This window comes from Notamacropus eugenii, chromosome X (genome assembly GCF_028372415.1).
Source record: "Notamacropus eugenii isolate mMacEug1 chromosome X, mMacEug1.pri_v2, whole genome shotgun sequence".
In the NCBI taxonomy this organism is placed as follows: Eukaryota; Metazoa; Chordata; class Mammalia; order Diprotodontia; family Macropodidae; genus Notamacropus; species Notamacropus eugenii.
The window spans coordinates 53,706,416-53,720,407 of record NC_092879.1 but is presented as its reverse complement, the minus strand read 5'-3'; the positions used below and the strand labels follow the sequence as shown (position 1 = coordinate 53,720,407).

The 13,992-nt window shown below is 44.8% G+C and overlaps 1 protein-coding gene across 1 annotated transcript in view; it reads right to left on the bottom strand.

Moving 5' to 3' along the window:
- Positions 1-5,898, bottom strand: part of STK26 (serine/threonine kinase 26) — a 58,787-nt gene extending 52,889 nt beyond the window's left edge. Inside the window, exon 1 of the mRNA XM_072627474.1 lies at positions 5,780-5,898. Coding sequence (XP_072483575.1) covers positions 5,780-5,821 — 42 coding nt within the window. The 5' untranslated portion in view covers positions 5,822-5,898. The remainder of the gene's footprint in view (positions 1-5,779) is intronic.
- Positions 5,899-13,992: the final 8,094 nt, after the last annotated feature.

Sequence of the window (13,992 nt, the reverse complement as noted above, 5' to 3'; positions counted from 1 at the left end):
AACCTAAGTTAGAGTGGGCACTGTGTGAAGTCAAAGAAGGGGACATATACCAAAGATGTCATGAAGACAGAAACACTAAGACTCGGCAACAGATGAGGTATGTGGGATGAGAGTGAGGGAGGAGTCAAAGATGACAAAAGGTTGGGGAGCCTGAGTGACAGATAGCTGCTACCTCACAAGGTTGTTGTGAAGATCAGGTAAAATGAAATGATAAAGCACTTCATAAATGTTAAAGCACTATAAGAATGTGAAACAGGACAGCTGGGTGGCACAGTGGACAGAGTGCTGGGCCCTAGTTCAAATTCTGCCTCAGATACTTACTAGCCACGTGTCCCGGGTCATGTTGGTCTTAGTTTCCTCAGCTGTAAAATGGTGATAATAATAGCACCTGTCTCCCAGGGTTGCGGTGAGACTCAAATGAGTTAACATAGATAAAGTGCTCTGCAAACCTTAAAGAGTTATACAAACGCTAGCTAATATTATTCTTAAACAAGATTTGATTCTACACCCCAAAATAACCATTGTAAAACTATACCACTTCTAACAACCAAGAGTATAAAGGCTTACCTTCTTATCAGTGAATACATTGTATGAAATAGAGTAAGGAATAAAAGTTACTGCTTGAAATGGATAAAACATTACAATTCTGCATTCTAGGAAAGACTCATTTTTGAAAACAAACAAGTTCTGCATATTTGTCTTCATTAAAATGAATAAAGCTGCTAAGGGGAAAAAACCCCCACACCCCCAGACTTAAGAACATCTACATCTATTTATTAAACCCCCTACTATGTGCAAAGCACCACACTAGGCACTAACAGATACAAAGATGAAAAATCAGTCTCTTCCCTCCAAGAGAGCAAAACAGAACTGGGGGGACTTACAAATAACAATGGTGCATGAAAGAACAGTTTGAAATAAGGACAAAGGACAGAATTGGAGAGGGGAGCAATCATTTTCATGTGCATGCTCAGGGAAGGCTTTGTGGAGGTGGTGCCTGAATTGGCTTTAGAAGGAAGAGAAGGATTTCAACAAGCAGAAATGCGAAAGAATGAATTAAAAAGTCATTTATTAAGTGCTTACTGTGTTCCAGGAAGATGAGGCCGAAGCTCCTGCCTGCATGAATGCACAGAGATAGGAAAGAAGAAAACACCATCAGGGCACAGTTAGTATTCCAGTTTGGTGGGATTGTAATGTGGAATAAGGCTGTAAAGGGAGGCTGGAGCCTGACTGTACAGGCCTTTAATTGCCAGCCTAAGAAATCTGCATTTTTTTCCCATAGGCATGGGGCCCCACTGCAGATTTTTGAGCAAGGGAATGTCAGATCTGTGCATCAGGAGTATTGGGATGATGGGCTGAGGGGAAAAGGGAGAGACTGGAGGTGAGGAGGACATTTAGAAAGTTATTACAATAATCCAGGACAGAGGCAATGAGAAATTTCATTAAGGTAGTAGCAACATGAGTGGAAGAAGAGATTACTTTCCACTCAAGGGGATCAGGGAAGGCTTCATAGAAGAGTTGGCACCTAAGGTGGCTCTTGGAGGTAGCGATAGGGAAAGGGAAGGAGCAAAGATAATCTGAAGGTTTCCAGCTCTAGTGAATGGGATGACAGTGGTGCCATTAACAGGATTAACTAGGGAAGCTGGGAAGAGGGAAAGGAGGGAAGATTAAGAGCTTAGTCTGGGATATGTTGAATTGGAGGTCATCCTGCAGAGAGAGCAGGCAGCTAGCTGCAAATGCAGGGATGGAGCGAAGGAGTAGTCATCAAACTTACATACTTATATAAATAGGTATAGGTATATGTATATAAACATATATAAATACATACATATATAAACATACATATACAATATACATTTGATAGTCATCAGCACAGAGATAAAAAACGGTAAGAATGAGATCATTAAGGGAGAATATAGAGGGATCAGTGTCCAAGGACAGAGTTTTGTAGAGAGACTTCCAAGGAGACTCAGTAAGAAAGGACAGAGGATAAACAGCAGGAAAGCTGTCTACACTAGCAATCTCCACCTTTTTTCTTCTCATACTCTTCTAAACCCTCTGCATTCTAGTTTCCAACTTCATCTTTCAACTGAAACTGCTCTTTCCAAAGTTACCAAAGGCAAGTAGGTGGCTCAGTGGACAGAGTACTGGACCTGGAGTCAGGAAGACCTAAATTCAAATCATGCATTAAACACTAACCATGTGACCCTAGCCAAATCACTTGGGTCAGCCTCAGTTTCCTTATTTGTCAAATAGGGGAAATAATGTCATCCTTGACTTCTCACTTGGCCTACATATCTAACCTGTTACCCCATCTTATTATTTGCTTGCTATAAGCAACTGTAAACTCCAGTGGATCTCTATCATTTCCAGGATTAAACATTCAATTCTTGGTCATTTAAAGCTCTTCAAGACATGTCCCTTGCTACTGTTCCCATCTTTTTCCACTACTCCCCTCCATACATGCTATGATCCACAGAGCTACACTAGCCTACTTCTCTTCCTATCTCCCATCTCCGCTGTGTGTTCATCCTTCGTTGCCAAAGAAGACCATGCCATCAGAGAAATAATGACATGACTTGCGCTTGACTTTTTTTTGAGTGAGGGAGGGCTGTGCAGGTCACTAGCCTCACTTCTCCTCCAGAGCCATCTGAATCCAGTGACCAGCTATTCATCAGGATGACTAGAGATGACCCAGGATGAGGCAATTGGGGTTAAGTGACTTAGTCACACAGCTAGTGAGTGTCAAGTGTCTGAGGTGACATTTGAACTCAGGTCCTCCTGACTCCTGCACTGGTGCTCTAGCCACCGCACCACCTAGCTGCCCCTCCCATCTCCATACATTTGCACTGGTTGTTCTCATGCCAAAAATGCTCACCACTGTCATCTCTGCCTGAACGCCAAGCCCCCTGCTGCAGACCTTTCAGTCCCACCCACTGTCGGCACTTTCCATCTGAGATGACTTGCCATTTACAGTGTATGTGTGTGTATTCTATATATGACCAGATGAATTGAAATGTGAGTTCCTTGAAGGCAGAGGCCATCGTTTTTCTCCTTTTCTATGGCACCCATTTATACAGAGCTTTAAGATTTGCAAGATTTACATACATTCCCTCACTAAATCATCACTTCAAGCCCATACGGCAGGTACTCTCATTACCTCATTGTTAACCCCATTTAACAAAAAGTGAGACTCAATGAGATTTAGTGATTTGACCAGGATCATACAGCTAACATCTCAATGCAATTTTCAAATCAAGGTCTTCTTAATTCTCAGAATATAACCATTATGCCACGTTGCCTCAAGAACCAGAGGAAAGTGGTGTCACAGAACAGCACAGATTAACAACTACAGGTTAAACAAACAACGTTGGAGTGAAAACTGACATTATTTTAATAATAAAAGTGGTGCTATACTTTTAGGTTCTTAACATAGGAAAAAAATGCTTCTAATTGCAAGACCAAATAAAAATTTAAATTTAAGAGGACCTATACAGACAGTCTTGTACAAGATAAACATTGGAAAAAGAAAAGTTTAACCTGTCAACCTAAGTATTATGAGGTTTAGTAACTGAAGTATCAGAACTGAAACAATTTCTATGTCTTCTTCAAAGTTTTTTTTTTAAACCAGTGACACAAATTCCTTTATCTTAAAGTCAGGAATGTCGGTCAGACTTAAAAGATAGAACAGGTAGTTCGATTTCAATGTCCAGTTTGGGGCCAGTGAACCAGGAGCACTTACTTTCTGGAAAAATTCTTGCTCCTAACTTCCTTAAACTGTTTTTAAAAATTTTTTAAAGGAGAAAGTTATAAGAGCAATTGTCTTGATCTGCTTTTTTAAAAATGTAATTTCTAAAACATATGATTAACTTTGAAGTTTCTTTAGCACTGTATGTCTGAAAACTTTCCATACATCTCCCTAACTGTATTTTACAAAATAATAACCCTTCTGCTATGTAAGTACTTCATCTACAACATCACACAATGAATATTCAAAGTAGCTTGGACCTAAGAGTTATGCTCATGCAGTCAGATATTTATTTTTAGGGCAGTGTACAAACTTAACTGTGGAAAGCAAGAGCTTAAGAACTATGTTGGGGGGGGGGGTGGCGGAAAGAGTGGAGAACTTAAAATTTCATTAAGGAAAAAGAGGCAGATAAGTGATCTTTTTTGTGTTCCTAGTACTGATTTGGGGGTAAAAATCCATTTAAGAGTCATGAGACTACAATCTCTGTGGGGAGAAACAGGGGTGCAATTTGTAATTGAGGAAAAAGGAACATTAATCTGAATCACTTATGTACTGGAAAAGCAGCTAAGAGGATAAACATTGAAAATGAGTGGCTAACTAATTTATAGGACAAGTTTAAAGCCATTTGGAAACACGGAATGCCTCAGCACTTACTGAACTTCTGAGATTCCCAAACTTTATGAATAGTAATAACAATCACAGGTATAAAAACAGAATTGTTAAAAGGTGCCCTTGCTTTATATAAACCAAAGTAGAAATCGTTTTATTTTTAAAGAAATGACTGAGCAATTCACAAGATGTGAAACGATTAAATTTAGGAGAGCTCAGTCTGTTATTTTCTCAAAAATAAGAGTAAAAACTTGAGACTAGGCACTGAAGTCTCCCTGAATTTATCTAAAAGGCCTAGTCATTAGGAAACCCTGCTAAAACCTAGTTAGATATATACACAATAGAAATTACTTTTCCTTTTGAAGGACTTTAAAAAAATCTCTGTGAACTTGCATAAAAGAGGATAAATAAAATGACATTCAAATCCCAATAAAACTTTAAAGGAAACTTTACAGGTGGCTGAAAATCCATGGTCAGGAATGTTTCTGGAAATGTGGGCTGCCTACTACTCTAACACATTTTTCTGAACTTTAAAAAGTTTTCTTACTGTTACAAGAGGAGGGACTGAGGCTTTCAAGTTCTTGGCCTCTGAAAAGAGTTCTGGAGCAATGGGGGGGGGGGGGGGGGAGCGTTTAAGGAAGAGGTGTATGCTTATTTAGAGAAACTAGTTCAGACTTGGACAGTTTTCACTAACTAGCCTGAAATGCAGTCCCAAATGTCTTAACTGTCTTCCTCAACGGCTTTCCAAAGGCTTAACAACTTTGCTTTTGTAAGAAAGCGAAGGTGTTTGTGGGTTGTTGCTTTTTGTTATTATTATTTTGTCAAGGGGGGAGGGGAGGGTGCATGATGAATGATAACGTACAAATACATATTCGTCCCGCACACGCGTCCTCTGCTACCCAGGGCACAAACTTCTCTTTCCCTTAGGAAATGGGGGAGGGGAGGGAGTGGGGGACGGAGGTGGGGGCGGAGAAGGGCTCCCCGAAATCGGGCCGGAGCTCGGATTTCCAGGTGGCGAAGGGGGATGAGACTTCACCGTTGAAGCAGCAGCTCCAAAATGAAAGGAAAAAGAGAGAGTCACCTCTTCTACCCACAGGAAGAGCCCAGTTAGTTCAGCGTCTCCTCCGCCACCCCTGGCCCGGCCCGGCCCGACTCCTGGGGAAGGGCCGTGGGGCCCAGACCCCCACCGAGGGGTTGCCGCAGCCTCCCGCCCGCAGCCCCCGACCTTGCCTTCGTCCCACGGCGGGAGCAGGTGCCCGGAATCGAGGCCCCCATTCCACTGCATCCCAGCCCCTGCCGTCGTACGCCCCCTCGCTCGTGCCGTCCTCCCACCCCCGGCCCTGCCTCCCTGCGGGGAGCCCCAGAGACACCCCCGATCCCCTGGGCCGCGTCGGGCCGCCCCGGCGGCCTGGGCCTCCTCACCTGCATCCCGGGCACTTGCACGGCCACCGGCGAGTGCGCCATGGCGGGGGCGGCGGCGGCGGCGGCTGCAGCGGCGGCGCGGTCCTCTCGGGCCGGCTTCCCTCGCGGGCCTGCCCTGGCGGCTGCGGCGCCGGCGCCGGCACCGCGGCCTGGGGGAGCGGATGAGCGCGGCGTGTCGCCGGTGAGTGGCCCGGGACAGAGAAGAGGGGAGGGCTGCGCAGGTGAGGGGCGCTGCGCGGCTGCGGGCGCCTCAGCCTCCTCACCGGCCGAGTCCGCGTGCCCCGGGGACCGAGCGCGAACAGGAGAGCGGGAGAGCTCCCTGCGCAGCCGCCGCCGCCGCCGCCGCCGCCGCTGCGGCTCCGGCTCCGGCTCCGGCTCCCGCCGCTGCTGTTTCCGACGCCGCCGCCGCCGCCGCCGCCGTCCGGATGAGCTGCGCTCTGCGCTGCCTCGGCTGAGCTCGCCTCGGGCCGCCTGGCGCGCGGCGCTGCGTGTGCGGGGCGGTGCGGCAGCGCGGGCTCCAGTGATGCCGTCCGCCGGCGCCTCGCCGCTTTTGGCAGGCTGGGAGGCGGCGCCAACGGCGGCTGGCCGGCCCGAGGGGCGGGCGAAGGGCGGGCCAGCAGCGAGCCCTGCCCCTGGCCCTGGCCCTCCGGGACGGAACGGAGCGGAACCGGACCGGACGGGACGGGACGGGACGGGACGCTACGGGATGCCCCTAGGCGCTTCAGGGATTCTAAGAAGCGCCCCCACTCTGGCGGTTCCCAAGAAATTGGACCTCGGGGAGGGGGGAAACCCTGGCGGAAGGGTCCGGCGCCCTGAGGGCAGGGGACACGACGCGAGGCAAGATCACCTCTAGAGGCAGGATCTTAAGGTGGAGTGGATGCTGCCGCCGCCCGAGCGGCCAGAGCCTCGAGAGCAAACGAGAACCCCGGGCTTAGCATACTCAGCCTCGCCCACTTTCAGGCCACTTGCTAATGCCCAATTGGAGGGAAAGAACTCTCCCCACTGTGACCTTCTTTTGCCCCGTCAGGGCTTTTGGGTGAAGAAGTGCCATGAGATTGGGTGCTAAGATCACATGTCACATGGGAAAGGGTCCTTACAGAGTTCAGCTCCCCCTCATTTTAGAGTAGAGCGAAACTAAACCCTTCGGAGAACAAGTGACTCGTCCAGGGTCACTCCTTCAGTAGGCCACTATATGGAATATTCCCTTCAACAGCGCTAATCACAACTGATCCACCTTTGCCCATCTTATGTTAATCTGTTCTTTGCCCTCCCATAGGATCACCACAGGGATTCTACCCCTCCTGCAAAAGGTGTGGGTCCTTTCTTGCTTTCTCTGTGCCATCTGACTATACCAGTGAAGCATGTGAGATGGCCCTGGTTCCCACCACATTGCTCACACCTTCTCTGGTCATACTTTGACTCAGTAATATCCCTCAGGGCATGTCTTTGGTTCTAGAGCAGACCAGCATCTATTCTAGCATATGTTAAAAGGGTCTTTAAAAATAATTTTTTTTAACCATATAGTACCTTAGAGTCTTTAAAAGCACTATTCAATTTCCCAAATGGAGTTCAGCCCACTCTTTTCCTCTTGGATTCAAGTTATTGTCCATCAGCAACCCCTATAAGGGTATAGGATATATGTGTTAATGGATGACTTAATGTACAGGCCATCCAACTGCATGTTATCTGGACAATAAGCATTTTTTATCCATTTGGTTTATATTCTCTAAAGTGTTAGGCTGAGCCCTTTTGAGTAACCATGGATCTCACTGAAAAAGACCTCTAATGCTAGGCAATTTGGATGCAATCAGCACAATTTCCCCAGCAAACAGTAGTATCTAGAGGACCTCACCATCTATGGGCAAGATTACTAGGCACACACAGACATAGGTAGCACACACATAAGCATAGCTCCTTGCTCAGACCTCACTCTTACTACCTCAATTTCACACTTGAGGGAAAACAGGCAATTTTTAAGATCAATTGGATAAAATTTTATTTCCCAGGTGACCCGACCCTGTGTTCTCAAAAACTATTCCAGCAGAACAAGGTACTAACAAGCCTGAAATTTAAAGCCAAATCCAATAAAGGGCTTGTAGTTTAAGTGTGAAGGCCCAGCCTAAGTAAAGGCCCATCAAACAAAAGGTTGACTATGCTCGATGTTTTTGGCTACAGCAATTCATAAAGGCTGTCTGCTAAGATATGGAAGGGCTGCCAGGAGGAAGAGGAAGTTCAGGTTTTGGGGGATACATCAAAGTTCCTAACAGATTACCTGATCACAGATTTATAGCTGAAAGCGACCTTCTTTATGACGCATATAGTCGAACTTACTTATTAGACAAAGGAGGAAACTCTGGTCCAGAGATGTCAGGTCACTTGCCCAAGGTGGTTGGCTGTCATCTCTCATTCTTGAAGAGGACCAAAATGCCATCACTATATGTTGGGGTGTGTCTGACTGCTGGCTGCTCGGAATGCTCTGCCACATTTCATATGAGCATTTGCAGTAGAGATGTCTCTAAATTTGTTTATCACATGCTTCATTTGAGCTATTACATTTCTGCTTTACTCATAGAGCACAGTGCCTTCTTTGATGTGGGCACACCATGCTAGGTGGTCCTGGGCCAGTGTCTCTCATGTCTCCCTACTGATTCCAACGTTCTTCAGAGAGACCTTGAGAGTGTCTTTGTATCACTGCTTCTGACCTCCATATGAGTGTTTACCTTGTGTGAGTTCTCCATAAAATAATCTTTTACGCAAATGTTTGGCCAGCCCATCAGAGCTGAGTTTTTTCTGCAGTACAGTTTGAATGCTTAACAGTTCAGCTTGAGAGAGAACCTCAGTGTCTGGTACTTTATCTTGCCAGGTGATCTTCAAATCCTCCTAAGACAATTTGAATGGAAGCCATTCCATTTCCTGACATGGTGCTGGTAGACTGTCTGGATTTCATAGGCATACAATAATGAGGTCAGCCCAGTGGCTCCGTAGACCTTCAGTCTGGTAGACAGCCGAATACCTCTTATCTCTCATGCTTTCCTTCGGAGCTGCTCAAACACTGAGCTAGCTCTGGCAATGAGTGTGTCAACCTTATGATCAATGTGCACATGCCTGGAATGTATACTGCCAAGGTAAATGAATTTATCCCCAGCATTCAAAATTTCTCCATTTGCTGATGGTTCCACATATGGATGGTGTGGTGCTGGCTGAAGCAGAAGCATCAGAGAATCAATCCATACTTTGTTGTATCTCAACCTCAGAGGCTGCATTGAGTGCACAATCATCTGCAAACAAAATGTCATACACTAACTCTCCCTCCCTTATCCAAGGTAAGGTCACGTAGGTAGAGAGATAGGTAGAGTTAGGATTCTAACTAAGGCCCTTTGAGAGCAAATCTAGCTTCCTTTAGCTTCTATATGTATTTAATAAAGGATAATACTCTGTATTAAATTAACCTTGTGATGCTGGACTTCACATTTATTTACCTAACTGACTTGGACTGACCATACTTTTTGATATGAATGTTCCTACTTCAACCACCCCTAGTCACATCACACTTCAATTACTTTTAATAGTCACTGAGCTGGTCTCCCTGACTCTGTTCTCTCCCACCTCTAATTCATCCTTATCTGAGATTAATCATCCTAAAATACATTCTTTCTAAAAGACCACACTCTTCAGAATTTATAATAGCTTCCCATTACCTAATTTCCTAAACTTGTGTAGCCACAGCAGTCCATAAATACTGGCCCAGGAGGTCTGAAGACATCAAATAACCCAAAGAGAAAAGGAGGAGGGGTTTTGTCAAGGAAATTTTGGAACAAACTGGAAGTTAACCTGCAAAAATCATCAAGTATGTTTTCGTTGCATCATTGAACATTTCAGAGGGGAAATATTTCATAGTGTCAAAGTATACAGAGCCCACTATTCATATTGCACAGAAGAACAGATGAAGAAACTGAGGCTTGGAAAGGTAACATCATAAGTGGCAGAGTTGGCGCTTGGACTCAGATTTCTGAAGCCCAGGCCTTGTAGCCAATCTACTACATTTGATATGAATCATTCTAATTGGATAGTAAGGGAAAGGGAAAGAGAGCAACATCTAGTACACTGGGGAAAAGCACTGTGTCTGGAGTGAGAGATGTTGATGTTGCTGAGTCATATATGACTCTTCGTGATCCCGTTTGAGGTTTTCTTGGCAGCAAAGATCCTAGAATGCTTTGCCATTTCCTTTTGCAGTTCTTTTCACAGGTGAGGAAACTGAGATAAACAGGGTGAAGTGACTTGCCCAGGGTCACACAGCTAGTAAGTGTCTGAGGCCACATTTGAACTTAGGTCCTCCTGATTCCAGGCCTAGTACTCTATCCCCTGCAGCGCCACCTAGCTACCCTGAAGTGAGAGTCCTTTGGTTCAAATCCTAGTTCTTATGACTTGTGACTTGCATGACCTTGGACAAATCACTTCCCCTTTTTAGGACTCAGTTTATTTATCTGTGAAATGAGGGAGCTGAACTAGATGGTCCTTCCTTCTTTAGATCTAGATCTGTCTATTTCTTGGCATTTCTAATGGAAGCTAACACAGTGCTGAGCACAGACATGTTAACTGACTATAACTGGCTGATGATTCTGAATGCTTTTGGATTTTTTTAATCTTTTCTTGTGATTTCAAAAATGTAGAAACCCCCTCTACAACTAGAATGTGACTTCTAGTCTTAAACAGTTATAGCAGGTCATTGAGAGAGTGAGTGACTTCACCATAAGCCCATACCTTGGATGTGCCAAGGAACTGAGGTCTTCCTGCTCCCAGAACCTATCCTCAATGCCCTGCCTCTTTCTGCCTCCTTGGAAACTTCATTATTAAAGAAAAGTCAAGTTGCCCCACTGAGTATGGTCAGTAAATCCCAAGTTAGCAGACTTGCCCAACAAAACGTCACCATAATGTAGTTAGCAAGAGAACTGGGGCTTCAATTTCTCAAGGTTTGCGCAGTCTTAATGTTAAACATTTTTAACGTCTTCTCAGGTTTATAAATATTTATTGAAAGCTATAAAATGTAAGTAGCTTGGGAAACAATGCAGGTTCATAAATAAAATGTAGCAGGGGAAAAAAGTGACAGAAGAGCTTTTAGCGTGGGCCAACGGAAGAGAATGCATTTAAGGAAAAGTACACAGTAAACTTAAAAGATAATGGGCTCTCAGCTATCTGTTACTAACCAAGAAGAAAAAGAACTCATGTGCTAGCGAGCATTAGCACACTCAGAGATCTGGGGAGCAGGAAGGCCACAAACAGTTTTTGCCCCAAACCTTGACAAAGGACTGACAGCAACCTTTCGAACACCGAAAGACATCTTGGAGCCAAGCCTCTGGAAGCAAAGGGATCCCATGGGAGAACAAGAGGACCAACCAGGCCAGACCTTTCTATGGCAGAACTGCAGCTCTAAGGAGTCTGATTACACAGGGGGCTTTCCCTGGGTATTAGAGTTTGGGGAGTTTTTCATCATGGTATCCATAGGATCTGGCAAATGTAAGTTGCTAGGCATTTCATAAAGGTCTGTTGACCAGAACTGCAGCTGTGATATAAATGCAAAGAGCTCTCAAGGTGGAATCCAAAAAAAAAAAAAAACTAGATCCAAATTACTCTTCAGACACTTACTAGCCGGGTGACCTTGGACAAATCATTTGACTTCTCTGGGCCTCAGTTCACCTCTCTGTCAAATGAAGAGGTTAGACTGACTGGCCCTAAGGTCTCTTCCAAATCTAAATCTGTAATTTATGAATTAGTAGGAGGACAATTGGAAACAAAATAGAAACCATTATCCTAACATCATATGGTATTTTTCCTCTGTTACTCAAAAAGGAATACAGTGCTGGTTGTTCATCGTTGAAAAAAACCATAGCAGAGTGGGAAAGGCAAATTTTAAAATCCTCACTTTTCCATTTAAAATTCTCCTACCCTGGTTCATGCTCTCATTACCTTTCATTTGGCCTATTAAAACGTGTTTGTTACAAGGTGGTTTTTCTTCCCCAAGGGAGGGAAGAAGGAGAGAAGATCGATTTTTGTTAATTGAAAAATTAAAAAAAACCTTCTAAATGGTTTTCCTGCCTCCAGCCTCTCCTACTTCCAATCTACTCTGCACACAATTGTCAAATTAATCTTCCTAATAGGCAGGCCTGGCCCTGTCATTCCCCTGCTTGGAAATTTTCTGTGGCTCTGGATCACCTATGGAAACAAATCTTGGGCCCTTAGCCTAGAATTCAGAGGCCTCCAGGCCCAATTTGTTTTCCCAGCCTCATCTGTGCTTGCTCCTCTACACATACCCCAGTGCTAGCTCTGGCCAAAGGGGGTACTGCCCAGTGTTCTTGAAATATCCATTTTTCTGTCTCTTTGTCTATGATCCAGCTGTTCCCTCTGCCTGAATGCTTCCCCCTGGTTCCTTTGTTTATTGAAATCCTATCCATCTTCCAAAACATAGTTCAAATGCCTCCTCAATCACAGGTGAATGTTAGGTGATTGGTTGGAAGAGACATTATCAGCTCATAGATCAAAGAAAAGTATACAGAAAACTTAAAAGATAAACTATCCATTCCAACCCCTTCATTTTACACATGAGGAAACAGAAGCCCAGAAAGACGTTTTCTCTGTCCTCTGAGCATCACTTTGTCTTATTTCAAGCACTGATCACACACCTTACAATTACTTGAGTATGTGTGCTATACCATAAGCTCCCTAAGGGCATGGACCACACTGTACTCTGACTCAGAGGACTTGGATTCTAGTCCAACCTCTGAAGCCTACCACATGCCCTTGCTCTCCCTGGGCCTTAGTTACCTCTTCTGTAAAATAAGGGGATTGAACTAGATGATCTCTGAGGTTGCTTCCCATCCCTGAGTCTCAGTTTTCTCCTCTGTAAAATGAGGGAATTAGACTAGATGGCCTCTGAAATCCTTTCCAGCTCTAAAACTAGGATCCTAGAACCTGTTTATTTCTCCCATTGTCTTAGTGCCTGGCCTTATCACCTTGCACAGAATAATAACCAATAAGCCTTCAGATACTGTTGCTGAAATAGAGTGCCTTGGAAAAAACCCTATGACATCACTCGGTCAAGGAACACTAAATCCCCAGGCCTACTGAGTTGGCCTATATATAGTTCAGGTTCTTCAGAGCCTACTCCAGCACATGTGTCCTCTTAGGTAATTTCTTCATTCACATAGTTGAGGTTCCTCAGGGCAGAATTTCCTCTGTCATTTTTGACTTCCTGGTGCTTCGGAAGCCCCCAAAGCTCCCACACAGCCACTGAGAAAGCCGTTTTCTGCCTCAAACATTTCCCTGCTTCTAAATGTACTCATTTTTCAAGAGTTGTCTCCAAGTGCCCCTTTAGTCAATGCCTTCCCGGTGAGCTCAGCAGGCTCACCAGGCTCAGTCCAGTTCCACTCACTTGCACAAGTGACAGGTGTAAGAATAGCTCCCATTTCTCTAACAATAGTAACAGCCATTCTTGTCTTTCTTGGGCTCTGAGGTTGGCAAAGACTCCCTCTCGCTATGATTCTGTGAAAGAGGTGGTATGACCCATTTTATGGAGAAGGAAGTTGAGGTTCAGAATGCTGGAAGGGACTTCAGAGGTCATCTGACCTCTTTGACCCTCTCACTTTACAGATGATGAAACTGAGACCCAAAGAGGTATATAAGATTGTAGACAGAGTTGGAAGGAACCTCAGAGGCCCTCTAGTCCAGCCCTTTCCTTTTACTCAGGTGGAACCGTAGGGTGAAAGAGGACAAGTTCCTTGCCCAAGGTCACAAGGCAGAGAAAGGATTCAAACCTGGAGTAAGGAGCAGAGCTAGATTTGAAATGATTTCGTCTGACTCCAAATCTAGTCCTCTTTCCACTATGCTACAAATCCTTTTGTTTCAGGGCAATCTGAGCTTCAAGATACAAATACTTAGTGCAGAGAATGGCTTTCAACAAGTGGTTTTGCATGTTGTCATGAAAAGGCTCTTAGGGACACTGGATCTCTAGCATATGCCTTGAACATTTTTTTCCTGGGTCCAGACCTTTGCTTACATTGGTGGAGGTAATTCCTTCTACCCAAACTGGTCCCACGTTTGGTCTGCGATGATCTTATGAGGGTTACCTAAGGCACTGAGAGGTTAAGTGACATTTCAGCTTTGAAAGCTTATTAACAGTATGATCTTGAGCAAATCACTTACCTTAACCTTGAGAAGGC